Source organism: Mesoplodon mirus (genome assembly GCF_964341445.2).
Source record: "Mesoplodon mirus genome assembly, chromosome: 17".
Classification (NCBI taxonomy): domain Eukaryota; kingdom Metazoa; phylum Chordata; class Mammalia; order Artiodactyla; family Ziphiidae; genus Mesoplodon; species Mesoplodon mirus.
In genome coordinates this window covers 23180206-23192797 of record NC_138993.1, presented here as the reverse complement: position 1 = coordinate 23192797, position 12592 = coordinate 23180206, and the positions used below count along the sequence as shown (strand labels likewise).

Sequence of the window (12592 nt, the reverse complement as noted above, 5' to 3'; positions counted from 1 at the left end):
GACGATTACTAATGAGGGTGCATTTGATAATCAAGTTAATTACGGGCTGAACAGGAGCTCTAATGGTGAGCTGAAGCCTCCCAGAATTAAACTTTATTGGGCTTCTCTTTCTCGTCCCAGAAGTGAAGAGATTTCTTTTCACGGTTCAAATTTAATAAATAAAAGCCACATGTGTGTTACTTTCTTCTTGCTAGCTCTTCCTCTGCTAACGTAAAAACCACATAAAGGGCTGTGAGAGAGTCAGAAAAGAGGCAATGGGTTTTTGCCAAAAATATTTCTCACAAGCAAGGAGCGCTGGAAGGGTAGAGCTTCCCCATGTCCTGCTCCCCTGGTCACTGTGGCCCTGAAGCCTGGTCTTCTGGTCACTTCTCCACCTGGTCCGCTGTGGGGAGTTACGGGGTGACAGAGAGAATGCAGGGGCCGCGGTCAGGCAGGCCTGGGCTGGAAATCTGACTCTACCGCGTCCGTGCTGGACCCTGGGCAAGTCACTCGTCACCTCCGGGTCTCGAGTTCTACCTGAGAAGCCGGGATAAGCTCATACTGCTGAGATGTGAGCGCGGAGTGGAGTAACGAAGAAGTTTTTGAGAGTAAACTGGGGCGAGCAGGTCCTCCGGCTGTAAGGGGCGGAGGGGTAACAGCACTGGCCACCCCAGGGTCAGGAACCTCAGCTCTGGATTTGTCCAGACTTACTCTGCAAGTCCTGAGTCTTCTCTGAAAACCTCTACATGTCTTCACGTTGGCCCCAGGAATGTGGCGATTGCAGTTTGCATTTGCAGAACAGCTTTTCCAAATGTGTTCACATACGTGACCTCATTTTACAGCCACAAACGCTGACCGAGGCTGGCAGGGTCCATTCTCCAGATGCAGAACCTGAGTGAGGCTCAGATAGGCTGATTTGTACACAGTTGTGCAGAAAACGGCCAAGCCGGAAACCCTCTCCCTCCTACTGCTTTGGTGTTTCCATTTTCTTGGGCAGAAGCTCGGTGCCACTCACATCCATGAAGGCAGAGTATCTCCTTCGTTATCTGAAGGTCTCTGTCCAGTGAAAACGGCAAGATGCCCATGGTCCTCCCTTATTTGAAACTGCTAAAACCTCAGGACCATTTCCTCTCCATGAGCTTCACTTTTAGTCCTTTGTATCTTGCCTGGAGTCAAATGGGAATGTGCCTTAGTAACTCCTAAGCCCCTGAGCAGATGTCAGGTGCGATCATTTCAAACGGGTTGGGCTTTGCAATGTGAAGCCCTGAGCCAAGAACCGGAGCACTGGTTACTATTTCTCGTTCCAAATGTCCCCAGCCAACCCTTCAAGAGTCTCACACTGCAGTGGGTACAGACATTCTGAGAAGTGCCAGGGAGTGTGATCTGCAAATGTTACAAAATGCACATGCTGCCACCAAGACAGCTGACGTCTAGCAGCCACAGGGAAGGGGCACTGAATTATAAATGAGGATTATCATCACCATCACGCAGGCTGCTATTACAATGCATCATCCTAAGGTACTTGTTGAAGAACAGGTAGAAGATGAAATGACAAACTGGGGTAGTTAAGGAAGGACAACCACTGTAGACCCCAAATTAAGCCGCGTTGTGAACCTTGATATCCTGCCCTGGAACCTAGGTAAAACCACATCTGAGAGACGTACACGTTTTTTTGATTGTTCTGATTCTAGCAAAATATCAAAGACTTTTAACATGAATGTGGGAAATGCCTTGTAAGTTGTTTTCTATTCAGAAAGAAAGAAACTTCATCTGGGTAAGTTGAAATAAAATAAAATAAACATGGATTATGTCTCTGCAGCCACAGCTCGTAAAAATTCCAGATATGTGTGTGAATATATCTTTATGCATACATATACTTTTTGAACTTTTTAAAAAATAAATTTATTTATTTTTGGCTGAGTTGGGTGCAGGCTTTCTCTAGTTGTGGAGAGCGGGGGCTACTCTTCGTTGCGGTGTGTGGGCTTCTCATTGCTGTGGCTTCTCTTGTTGCAGAGCATGGGCTCTAGGCACGTGGGCTTCAGTAGTTGTGGCATGCGGGCTCAGTAGCTGTGGCTTGCGGGCTCTAGAGTGCAGGCTCACTAGTTGTGGCGCACGGGCTTAGTTGCTCCGCGGCATGTGGGATCTTCCCGGACCGGGGCTCAAACCCGTGTCCCCTGCATCGGCAGGCAGATTCTTAACCACTGCGCCACCAGGGAAGCCTCCCTGTGTCAAATTTTTAAAGAACCCACTTAGGGCTACCCTGGTGGCGCAGTGGTTGAGAGTCCGCCCGCCGATGCAAGGGACACGGGTTCGTGCCCCGGTCCGGGAAGATCCCACATGCCGCGGAGCAGCTGGGCCCGTGAGCCATGGCCGCTGAGCCTGCGGCGTCCGGAGCCTGTGCTCCGCAACGGGAGAGGCCACAACAGTGAGAGGCCCGCGTACCGCGAAAAAAAAAAAAAAAAAAAAAGAACGCACTTAAAAATCCAACTTCTCTCTTGTTATTACATACTGCAGCCTCTTCCTGTCACCTTTTTCAGACTACTTATCTTCCTTTTCTCCTCCCTTAAACCCCGCTAATTTGCGGATCTGCTTCTTCGGTCTGAAGCGTCTATCTTCCAAAATATGCTGCCTTAGGTTCCTGTGTTCTTGTCTCTTAGACATTCAGAAAAGGTGCTCACTGGTCTTCCTTTCCCTTGTTTCTGGAAAGCCAGAATAACATGTAATATTCTTCCCCCACCACCTCCCCGGGCACCATGCTAACCAAGGATTTCTTCAACAACTGGATTAAGCTAAAAGCCCCTGAAACAGGTTCTTGTTCAAAATGTCAGACCTGGCCCACGTGTGTTTGCTTTTACTCTTTCCTTCCTCCACAGGCAATTAAAATGTCTGTCAGTGACTAAACGTAACAGAGCAGAGCGAATGGGAAGGAAATTCGTGGAGTTCTTAGTGTAGGACAGAGTCTGGCCTTTGTGGAGTTCCCAAATGTCCTCAAAATGAAGCCCGCCAGTCAGTGAGCCACCGGGCAGGAGAAAGACTCAGCTGTGGAGGTGACCTGGACTCAGCCATCGGTAAGCCACACAGAGTCCTAGAAAAGCGACCCCAGCCCTTCATCCCCGACACAAACAGGCTACCACGCATTACCTCACGTGAGAAGGAACCTGGAGCATGAAAGAGACGGACGGAGACACAGAAACCAAACAACCAGTCCTGGAATAAATAGAAATGATTCAGGAACAATAGGAATTAAAAAAGACTAATTAGTATTCTCAAAAAGATTTGAGAAGATACTGCAACCAAAAAATAGGGCGGTGTGAAAAGATAGTAAACAAAGAACAGAAATCACATTTGCAAATAAAATAACATGATTATCAAATAGAAACTTCAGTGGAAAGGATAAAAGATAAAGTTTAAACAGATAATATGAGACAAAGGACAATGGGCACAGAGCATCAGCCTCGTAGGTCCCTTATATGACTGCTGGGCATTTCAGAAAGAAGATGAAAACAGAAATGACAAGTGAACAGTTATCAAGAGAACGGAGACCCCTGTTGCATTTATCCGTGTTATCTGTCTGTAACACCTCACCCAAGTTCTTTTTTGTTTTGTTTTTTTTGTTTGCGGTACACGGGCCTCTCACTGTGTTGTGGCCTCTCCTGTTGCGGAGCACAGGCTCCGGACGCACAGGCCCAGAGGTCATGGCTCACAGGCCCAGCCGCTCCGCGGCATGTGGGATCTTCCCGGACCAGGGCACGAACCGGTGTCCCCTGCATCGGCAGGTGGACTCTCAACCACTGCGCCACCAGGGAAGCCCGCGCCCAAGTTCTTTGTAGCACCACCTGTGAAGGCCACTGGGAGCAGTGGGCTGCTGGCCTTTCTAGGATTTTCAAAATTTTTAAGGGACATGCTTTTTTTTTAGAAATTAAAAAGAAATTATCTAAAGTTGTCTTGGGTAAGTTCATTTTACCTGTCTTCCCCTAAAGTTTTCTGATGATCAAAACCACCCCCCCAGCAGAGCCAGCGCCCCCCACCACAGTCACCATCCCCACCACAGTCACCATCCCCAGCACAGCCATCATCATCGCGATCCTTGATATGACTCCTGCTGCCATAATAATGATCCTGACTTTGACACGTACACGTGAGACTTCATTACATATGAAATCAGGAGGGGAATCGAACACAAACTTTCCACTATCTCTAAAAATGTCCATACTAAGCAACTGAATCGTTTAAAGAAGATTTCACAAGAGATGCTTAACTTCCCTTAAGTGGTCAGATGCGCTCACTGATGTTCTCATTTCAACATACTTTCATTTATTTCTTAATATATATCCCAAAGACCAATCCTTGACCAACTTTTGGCAAAACTAGCTGGGGTTACTTTGTGTTTTAAGAAAGTAACATTATTGTATTTCTCTGCCCTCTTCTACAAAATTAGTCTAGCTTAGCTTTTGTAATACATATACAGAGAAGCCCACATCTACCCTCTCTGAGCATAAGGGAAAAAAACCAATTACTTAATTTCTAAAATGGTGTTGATCGTAATAGTCCTCTTTCCCCCAATTTTTTTTTCCTGGTCTCCCTTGCTGAAAATTGTCAAGACAGCTGACTACCCCTGGTCTTTAATAATGGCAAGCCAAGAGTGTTAGAGGGTTCTACGTGGGCTGATGGTTTACTGGCCTAAGACAGCTGGTCTTCAGATGACATTTGCTAACAGCATGAAAGACCATCAGCTGGAAGTATGTATGAGGGACCCTTCTGACATAATCACCATGAGTCACTCACAGTTTTATGACCAGCAGCTTATAATGGTATCCTCTTATCATCTAAATATTTACCAGTCCTATCAATATGATTTACACATGGCTTCAAAAAGAATTCTGATTTTGAAGTTGGTTATTTAGAAATATGACACGCTGACTTATCCTTGTGAATAAAAATACAGATCCTGTTTAAACTCAGGTGTGGTTAAAACCATAACGAGATACTAATATACACGTATTATAGTGGCTAAAAAAGACAGAGTAAAACAGAACCAACTGGCCATTCCAAGTGCTGGCTGATAAGGACACAGAACAATTGTAATTCTCATGTAAACCCTCGGGAAAGCACAATGGGACAGACGCTTCGGAAAACAGTTTAGCAGTTTCTTAAAATGTCAAACACACTTACCATATGACCCAGCAATCCTACTCCTAGGTATTTACCCAAGTGAGATGAAAAATTATATCCAAACAAAGAGCCTGTAAGTGAATGTTTATAGCAGATTTATTCATATTGGCCTCAAACAGGAAACCACCCAAATGTCCATTAACTGGTGACTAGATAAACAAAGCACGGCCCTTCCTTACCGTGGAATGCCATTCAGCATAAAAAGAACGAACAACAGACGCACACAGCAGCACAGATGAATCCCAGATTCGTTACGCTGAGGGACAGAAGCCAGACTCAAGAGGCTGTACACGGTACGATTCCACTTATATGACTTTCCTGAAAAGGCAGGACCATGAGGGTAGAAAACAAATCGGTGGCTGCTGGGAGTGGGGTGGGCTAAAAAGGGGCATAAGGGAATTTTGGGGGGCGGTGATGGAATTATTATTATTTTTTTGTTTTGTTTTTTTTTGCGGTACGCGGGCCTCTCACTGTTGTGGCCTCTCCCGTTGCGGAGCACAGGCTCCGGACCGCAGGCTCATCAGCCATGGCTCACGGGCCCAGCCGCTCCGAGGCATGTGGGATCTTCCCGGACCGGGGCACGAACCCGTGTCCCCGGCATCGGCAGGCGGACTCTCAACCACTGCGCCACCAGGGAAGCCCTGGAATTATTTTATATATTGATTGTGGTAGCGATGGTTACATGGCTGTATGAATTCGTCAAAACTCAGAGAACCCTCAAAAGAGTATTTTTATTGTGTGTAAATTTTACCTCGATCGACCTAAGAAAATAATTCAGTGTGGTAACCTGAAGGTAAATAAGAATTTCAAATATGGGTACGCTTTTCTTGGATACCTAAAGATATAAACGAAAGCCTGCAACCTTACTCTCCCTGCGGCAGAGACAGGTTAACTTTGTTGCCAGCTTCAGATCAGGTTAAGGCTACCATGTTACCATGGATACAAGCTATTATTTCCTTTTGTGTGAAACCTCTAATATTAAATTGTGACTCACATGCAACGCAAGGGGAGACTAAGAAACAACCAGACAGAGTCACCGAGGCTTTTTCATTTTTCAGAACCCTGCCCTAATGTTTCCTCCATGAACTCATGAGAAACCATGTGAAGTCAGTGAACATATCCTTCAGGGATGAAAAGAAGAAAGGTTAGAAACTTTTTGGCTAACTTGAAGGCAATTCTAAAAATTGTATGCTGGTCTTAAGGCTGTTAAGACTGTTTATATTCTTCTGTTTGTTGCAGAAATAATTTCCCCTATATGGGTTGCTAAAACAATGACATATGAGAGACCAGCCCTCTCCTCTATCTGTTGACTGGCCTGGGAGACGATGCTTTTCTGATTTATAAAGTGGACAGAGGGCAGATGGAGGGTGGGTTTTCAAGTCAGGAGAATTCTGTGCAGTGGGGCTCAAACTGGCAAGTTGCGGGGATTCACTCAAAGCGGGTAAGGTAGAAAGATGGCTCTTAAATAAGCACATATATTTAAAAACTATATGAAAGATGTGTTGCCACAGTGATCGCCATGCATCCCCCTAACGACCAGTGAAAATGAAAATCATAACTGCTGCCTCTGAGCTAATGCTTTCCGCATGCTAAGGAGGTGCTACGGGGACCCCTAGGGCATCACCTCTCCCCACACCCCACCCTGTCCTTTATGATCCAAGAATCCCAAACAGCCCCGAGCTCCCCAGAGGCACCAGGCGAGCTCTTGCCTCTGTGCCTTTGTCCATTCGTTCCTCCATCCAACAAATATAGTTTGACTATCTACTCGTGTCTGTTGCTGATTGAATTGTGTCCCCCCACATTTATATGGTGATGGTCTAAGGCCTGTACTTCAGAATGCAAGCTTATTTGGAACCAGGGTCACGGCAGATGTCATTAGTTAAGATGAGGTCACACTGGCATAGTGTGGGCCCCTTAATCCTATACAAATTGTGACCTTATAAAAAGGGGAAATTGGGACCCAGGCACACACGCGGGGAGAAGGCCATCCGAAGACGAAGGCAGAAAGCAGGGTGATGAAGCTACAAGCCAAGGAAGGACAAAGCCTGCCAGCAAACCTGAGGAAGAAAGGGGAGAGTCCGGAGCAGACTCTCCCTCGCCGCCCACAGAGGAACCAACCCTACCAGCTCCCTGATCTTGCACTTCTGGGTCCAGAACTGTGAGCCGATAACTTTCTGTGGTTTAAACCAAACCAGAACAAACCAAAACAAACCCCCAAACAAAATTCCCCCCAAAGCAAAACAAACACAGTAAAGTACATTTCCTACGGACAAGGAGATTCTGCAAATGTATGAGAAGCCGCAAGAACAGAACTGCTCCTTTAAGGGGCTGGAGCTCAGTGGGGATGCACAGCGGGGCTCCAGTGTGGGCCAGGGCGGGGCGCTGACACCCCTGCATGCTTCTTCCTGATTGGCTAAACTCACCCTCGCCTCCTGACTTCTTTCAGATTTGAATCTTCAACCAGCTTAAAGGTTTTATTTTTTTTTTAACATCTTTATTGGAGTATAATTGCTTTAAAATGGTGTATTAGTTTCCACTTTATAACAAAGTGAATCAGCTATACATATACATATATCCCCATATCCCCTCCCTCTTGCGTCTCCCTCCCACCCTCCCTATCCCACCCCTCTAGGTGGTCACAAAGCACCGAGATGATCTCCCTGTGCTATGCTGCTGCTTCCCACGAGCTATCTATTTTACATTTGGTAGTGTAAGGACGCAGACGTTGAGAATGGACTTGAGGACACGGGGAGGGGGAGGGTCAGCTGGGACAAAGTGAGAGAGTGGCATGGACTTATATATACAGCTTAAAGGTTTATATCAACTTTTCATGCGACCAGAGTCATCTTTCCTGGAGGAAAAGAGGGCCCGGCGCATGAGGTATGAGAGACGGCGGACGCTCCTCCTCCTGGCAAGGGCGCCACTCACCCCCAACGTGTGGACAGATGGACAGGCCCCGGGAGCTCCGCGCGGCAGCTGTTAACACCGATTTTCAAGTGCAGGGGCCTGAGCCCCACCTGTAATGACATTTTCCTGGCTGGTTCTGACCTCTGAGTCTCGCTGATTTGTCTGACACACACTGTGAACATCAGGGAGTTAGGACTCAAAGCCCAGACGCCAAAATTGCTTTTAAATGGCAGAAGATGTTTAAGATAGAATTTCTGTGACTTGGTCATTAACTTGCTTGTATCCCGATCCACGCTTTTTTTACATCCCTTCCTCTCAATTATTTTTTCCCTGCTTGGCGGAGGTTTTAGCAGCAGTTACCTCTAATCATCAAGACACTTTTGTAGGCAATTCAGGCTCCTGCTCATAGACAGCAGTCAATATTGGTGGGGGAAGTTGAAAAAAATATCCTACTCACTATATAATTGCCCACTGTCTTGCTTATATTTTCCTTCTTTATAGAAAACAATCTTTTTTTCCAGAAAAGAGTGGTTAGATTTATATATTCAGAGGAATAATACAAATAACCATGTGTGATGATAATTTAGGCTATATTATTCTAAGATAACTCACACACCTTAAGGGTATCACGTATCAATCAATGTTTTCAGATACAAACCCAGCTATGACTCTTTCATTCTACCCTCTGCTGGCAGTGCCCAGTTTTTTCCCACCCCCTCAGGCCCTCATTTCCCACAGTCCACGTTCCTTCTGCTTCCTCCAAAGCCCACAGCTTCTATCTCTTTCTTACATGAGCTGGAAAGACCCAGCTTTAACTTGAGTGTGCCAGGATGAAGCCTGTCGATCTTTAACAAAAGCAGAGATGCTGGCCTGTTTCTGAAGTGACCTATCGCCCCAAAGTTTAGTGCTTCATCCATCCCATCTACAAACATTTCTGAAATACACAGTGTGTTCAGAGAACCGGTCTACATCCTAAGTATCACCCAAGAGAAATGGAAATAATACAGTTTACGTATTCAGCGATCTCAAAAACAAACTCGCCATGCTTTTGTAGAAATCAGTCTGCCTGCTTTTAAGTTGAGAAGTTCTAAGATTACAGAACACTGGTGTCACAACTGGCAAGGATTTTCTGACCTTTTGCCATGAGGCTAAATTTTATGTACGGAGCTTTCAAACTCCTAGACTCTCTTCCTTTGCTTCCCACTTCGAGGGTGTAGTGCTTCAACCTATTTCTTTAGCGTGGCTTCTCCCCCGACCCTCCCCTTGCACGGTCATCAGCACTTTCCTGACCTAGCCACTCAGCTTTTCTGCTGTTCTTTTTTTCTCCTCCACCTTTCCCAGCAAACAGCCGCCACTGCATACGCACGTCCCTTTCTCTCGAGAACAGAGACACCAATGCGGGCGCAGGTACCTGTTGCATGCCTTGCATGGTCTGTTGCAGGAACTGCACCTGCTGGTCCTTGGTCAGGTTTTCTTCCGTTCGAAACAGCTGCTCTTTCTCCTGCTTCAGCAGCTCCACTTCGTTCCTGTAGGCGTCCAGCTGCCACCGGAGGCTGTCGTTCTCTTCTTTAAGCGCGTAGGCCTGGGCGGCCAGGGCTGAGGGGCAAAACAGAATGAGTTCAAGTGAGTGACCTTCTCGCTTAGATGGACAGCCTTCAGTGCGACAGGGATTCTAAACCAGATTCTGAACGTTTGTACCAAACCCAAATGAGCTACCCTGGGGTGCTTTATTTTGCAGCTGGCGAGCATTGCTTCTTTGGGAATTTTTCGCTATTCTATTTGTCCTGTCTTATGTATGACTGTGGGCACAGGATTGACTCCTTCCAAATCCTTGTCTCTTGACCTCTTCCCCGATCCTAGGCTCCCTCTCAGAAGCTGATCCGTGTTGCTAGGTGATGAGAGTGCTCAGAATTGCAGGCAATCGTCGTATCTACCTCGTGGCTGCCCTTTCCCTTTCAGCAGGACGGCAGGACGGCAGGACGGCTTAGCTCCTTGGAGGGCCACTTTCTTTCAAATTATCAGCGGCCCCCCAATGGAGGCACGCAGCCGCAGCCGCCCAGGGGAGCTGGGGATTGATCCACACACACACTGTTCCTTCCTGATCTACTGCCGGGTCAGACTGACTGCATGAGTCAGCTAGTTAGTTAGTTTCCTCTGACTCCTATCAGAATGCTGACCTGGCTCCATCTGTTTCACCAACTGATTCCTACCCTAATACTCCTTCCTGAAACCTGAAATTCTCTATGTGCAGATTCAGAGCTCACTCACATCTCCACCTGACTGAGAAACCGAGACACTTAATTCAGGGTCTTATGCATCTCAAGCCTCCAAAAACAACTGAAATGGAATAAAACAGAGTGAATGGTTCAAAACAAAATTGAGGAGGGCGACTCCCTTCCCTAGTTTCCAGCTTACTGCTTGGTGGTCTCTGCAATAATCACAATAGCTTTCTAAGCACTGTCTGTAGAATAGACGCTGGACCAGGAACTAACTCACTTCATCCCCCCATCAAGCCTCTGATGTGGGTGCTGCTCTTAACCACCCCCTCTTTAGAGATGAGAAAAATGAGGCTCAGGGAAGTTAGAGAACTTGTCTGATCCCACAAAGAGAGTAGCATCAACAGCCTTCAAACCCAGATTGGGTTCCAGAGTCTCTGCTCCCTGTCACTGGGCTATTCTGCCAGCCAGATGAGTTTAGTTCTTACCAGACTGTTTGAAAAGAACTCCAAATGCTCCCCCTCTACTTTCTCACCAGTTTCCCATGCTTTCTTCCCCCCTCCTTCAGAAAATCCATTCTCTACTTTTGTAAGCAAGAGAAAAGTGAAGATATTTTAAAAGCTTGTTATCAGAAGCTTCTTTAAAGAAGTAACTTCCGGTTGGTAAGGGCATGGCACGGAGTCCCTGTCCAGCAGGTTCTCGGTCCAGGATCATTTCCGCACCCCACACCATGTCCAATCCCAATCCCAGAGCCAAATCGAGGTCAGCCTCTCAGATGTTCCAGCCACACGTTGCCGTGCAATGGTGACAGATCTGTACGGAGGTGCTCTGAAACCCCAGTGAGTTCTCTCCTTAAGTATCAACCATCAAGGGCTTCCCTGGTGGCGCAGTGGTTGAGAGTCCGTCTGCCGATGCAGGGGACACAGGTTCGTGCCCCGGTCCGGGAGGATCCCACATGCCACGGAGCGGCTAGGCCCGTGAGCCATGGCCGCTGAGCCTGCACGTCCGGAGCCTGTGCTCCGCAACGGGAGAGGCCACAACAGTGAGAGGCCCGCATACCGAAAAAAAAAAAAATCAACCATCAAATTACGTTAATAGTAGTTTTATAGTTGAGTGTTTTATGGTATTCTACTTCGCAAAATGATTATGTATAGTACACACTGAAATACTAATCAAATAGAACATGCAATTAACCAGAAAATTCCCTACCTCAAACCATCAGGGATCAATTAGTCGACAAGCAGTTACTGCAAATGTACTCCATGCCCGAGCCTGTCTGGGCATCTTGGATCACATGACAAGGAGACAGAGTATGTCTCTTCTCTCAAGGAGCTTGAAATATAATAGAAACCAACAAGTTTGAAAGGAACACACTCAAAGCAAGAGAGAAGAGCCTGATGCCTGGCATATAGTAGGCACTCAATAAATGTTGGTTGGATAAATAAACAAGTGACTAATTTAGTGTCAAGGTTTATTGCAAGAGAATCCATCCTACAGCAATTCAGAGAAGAGAAAGGAAAAGGCAGACTGGATTAATAAAAGAGGGCTTTGGGGCTTCCCTGGTGGAGCAGTGGTTGAGAATCCGCCTGCCAATGCAGGGGACACGGGTTCGAGCCCTGGTCTGGGAGGATCCCACACGCCGCGGAGCATCTAGGCCCGTGAGCCACAACTACTGAGCCTGCGCGTCTGGAGCCTGTGCTCTGCAACAAGAGAGGCCGCGACGGTGAGAGGTCCGCGCACCGCGATGAAGAGTGGCCCCCGCTCGCCGCAACTAGAGAAAGCCCTCACACAGAAACGAAGACCCAACACAGCCATAAATAAATAAATAAATAAATAAATTTTTTTTAAAAAGAGGGCTTTGAAGGGTGAAAGCCCAAGAACTGGGGAAGGGCACCTCACTCAGGGGCAAGAGCAGAAGCAAAGCCCAGAGATGAGAACTGAAGATAGAATATTTGGGGCAGGAAGCAGAGAACCTTGACCAAAGGCAAGAGTCTGTCTGGAAGCAGTGAGAGAAAGCTGAGCCATGACGGGTGATGAGAGAGGATGGAGGTTCAGAAGTCAGGCTGGAGAGGTAGGGTCAAATGGGGAGGCCAACTGAGAACCACTGAAGGTGCCCAGGCGGCAGAGGGACGTGATGAAATCGGTGATTTAGGAACATTGGCTTGGCAATGGTGCATGGAACGAACTGGAGGCTGAAGAGGATGGATAAAGGAAATTTTATTTGGTGTATATGTGTGTGCAAAACAGAGGAACTGCCAATTTTACAGTTTTCAGGGACTGACATAAAATCGGAAACGGGGCTTCCCTGGTGGCGCAGT

The 12592-nt window shown here is 47.0% G+C and overlaps 1 protein-coding gene across 7 annotated transcripts in view; it reads right to left on the bottom strand.

Moving 5' to 3' along the window:
• ENOX1 (ecto-NOX disulfide-thiol exchanger 1) overlaps positions 1-12592 on the bottom strand; it is a 323624-nt gene that overhangs the window by 103085 nt on the left and 207947 nt on the right. For all 7 annotated transcript variants that reach the window (XM_082602440.1, XM_082602436.1, XM_082602438.1 and 4 more), the window contains one exon: positions 9470-9654. In XM_082602440.1, the coding sequence (XP_082458566.1) occupies positions 9470-9654 (185 nt within the window). The remainder of the gene's footprint in view (positions 1-9469; positions 9655-12592) is intronic.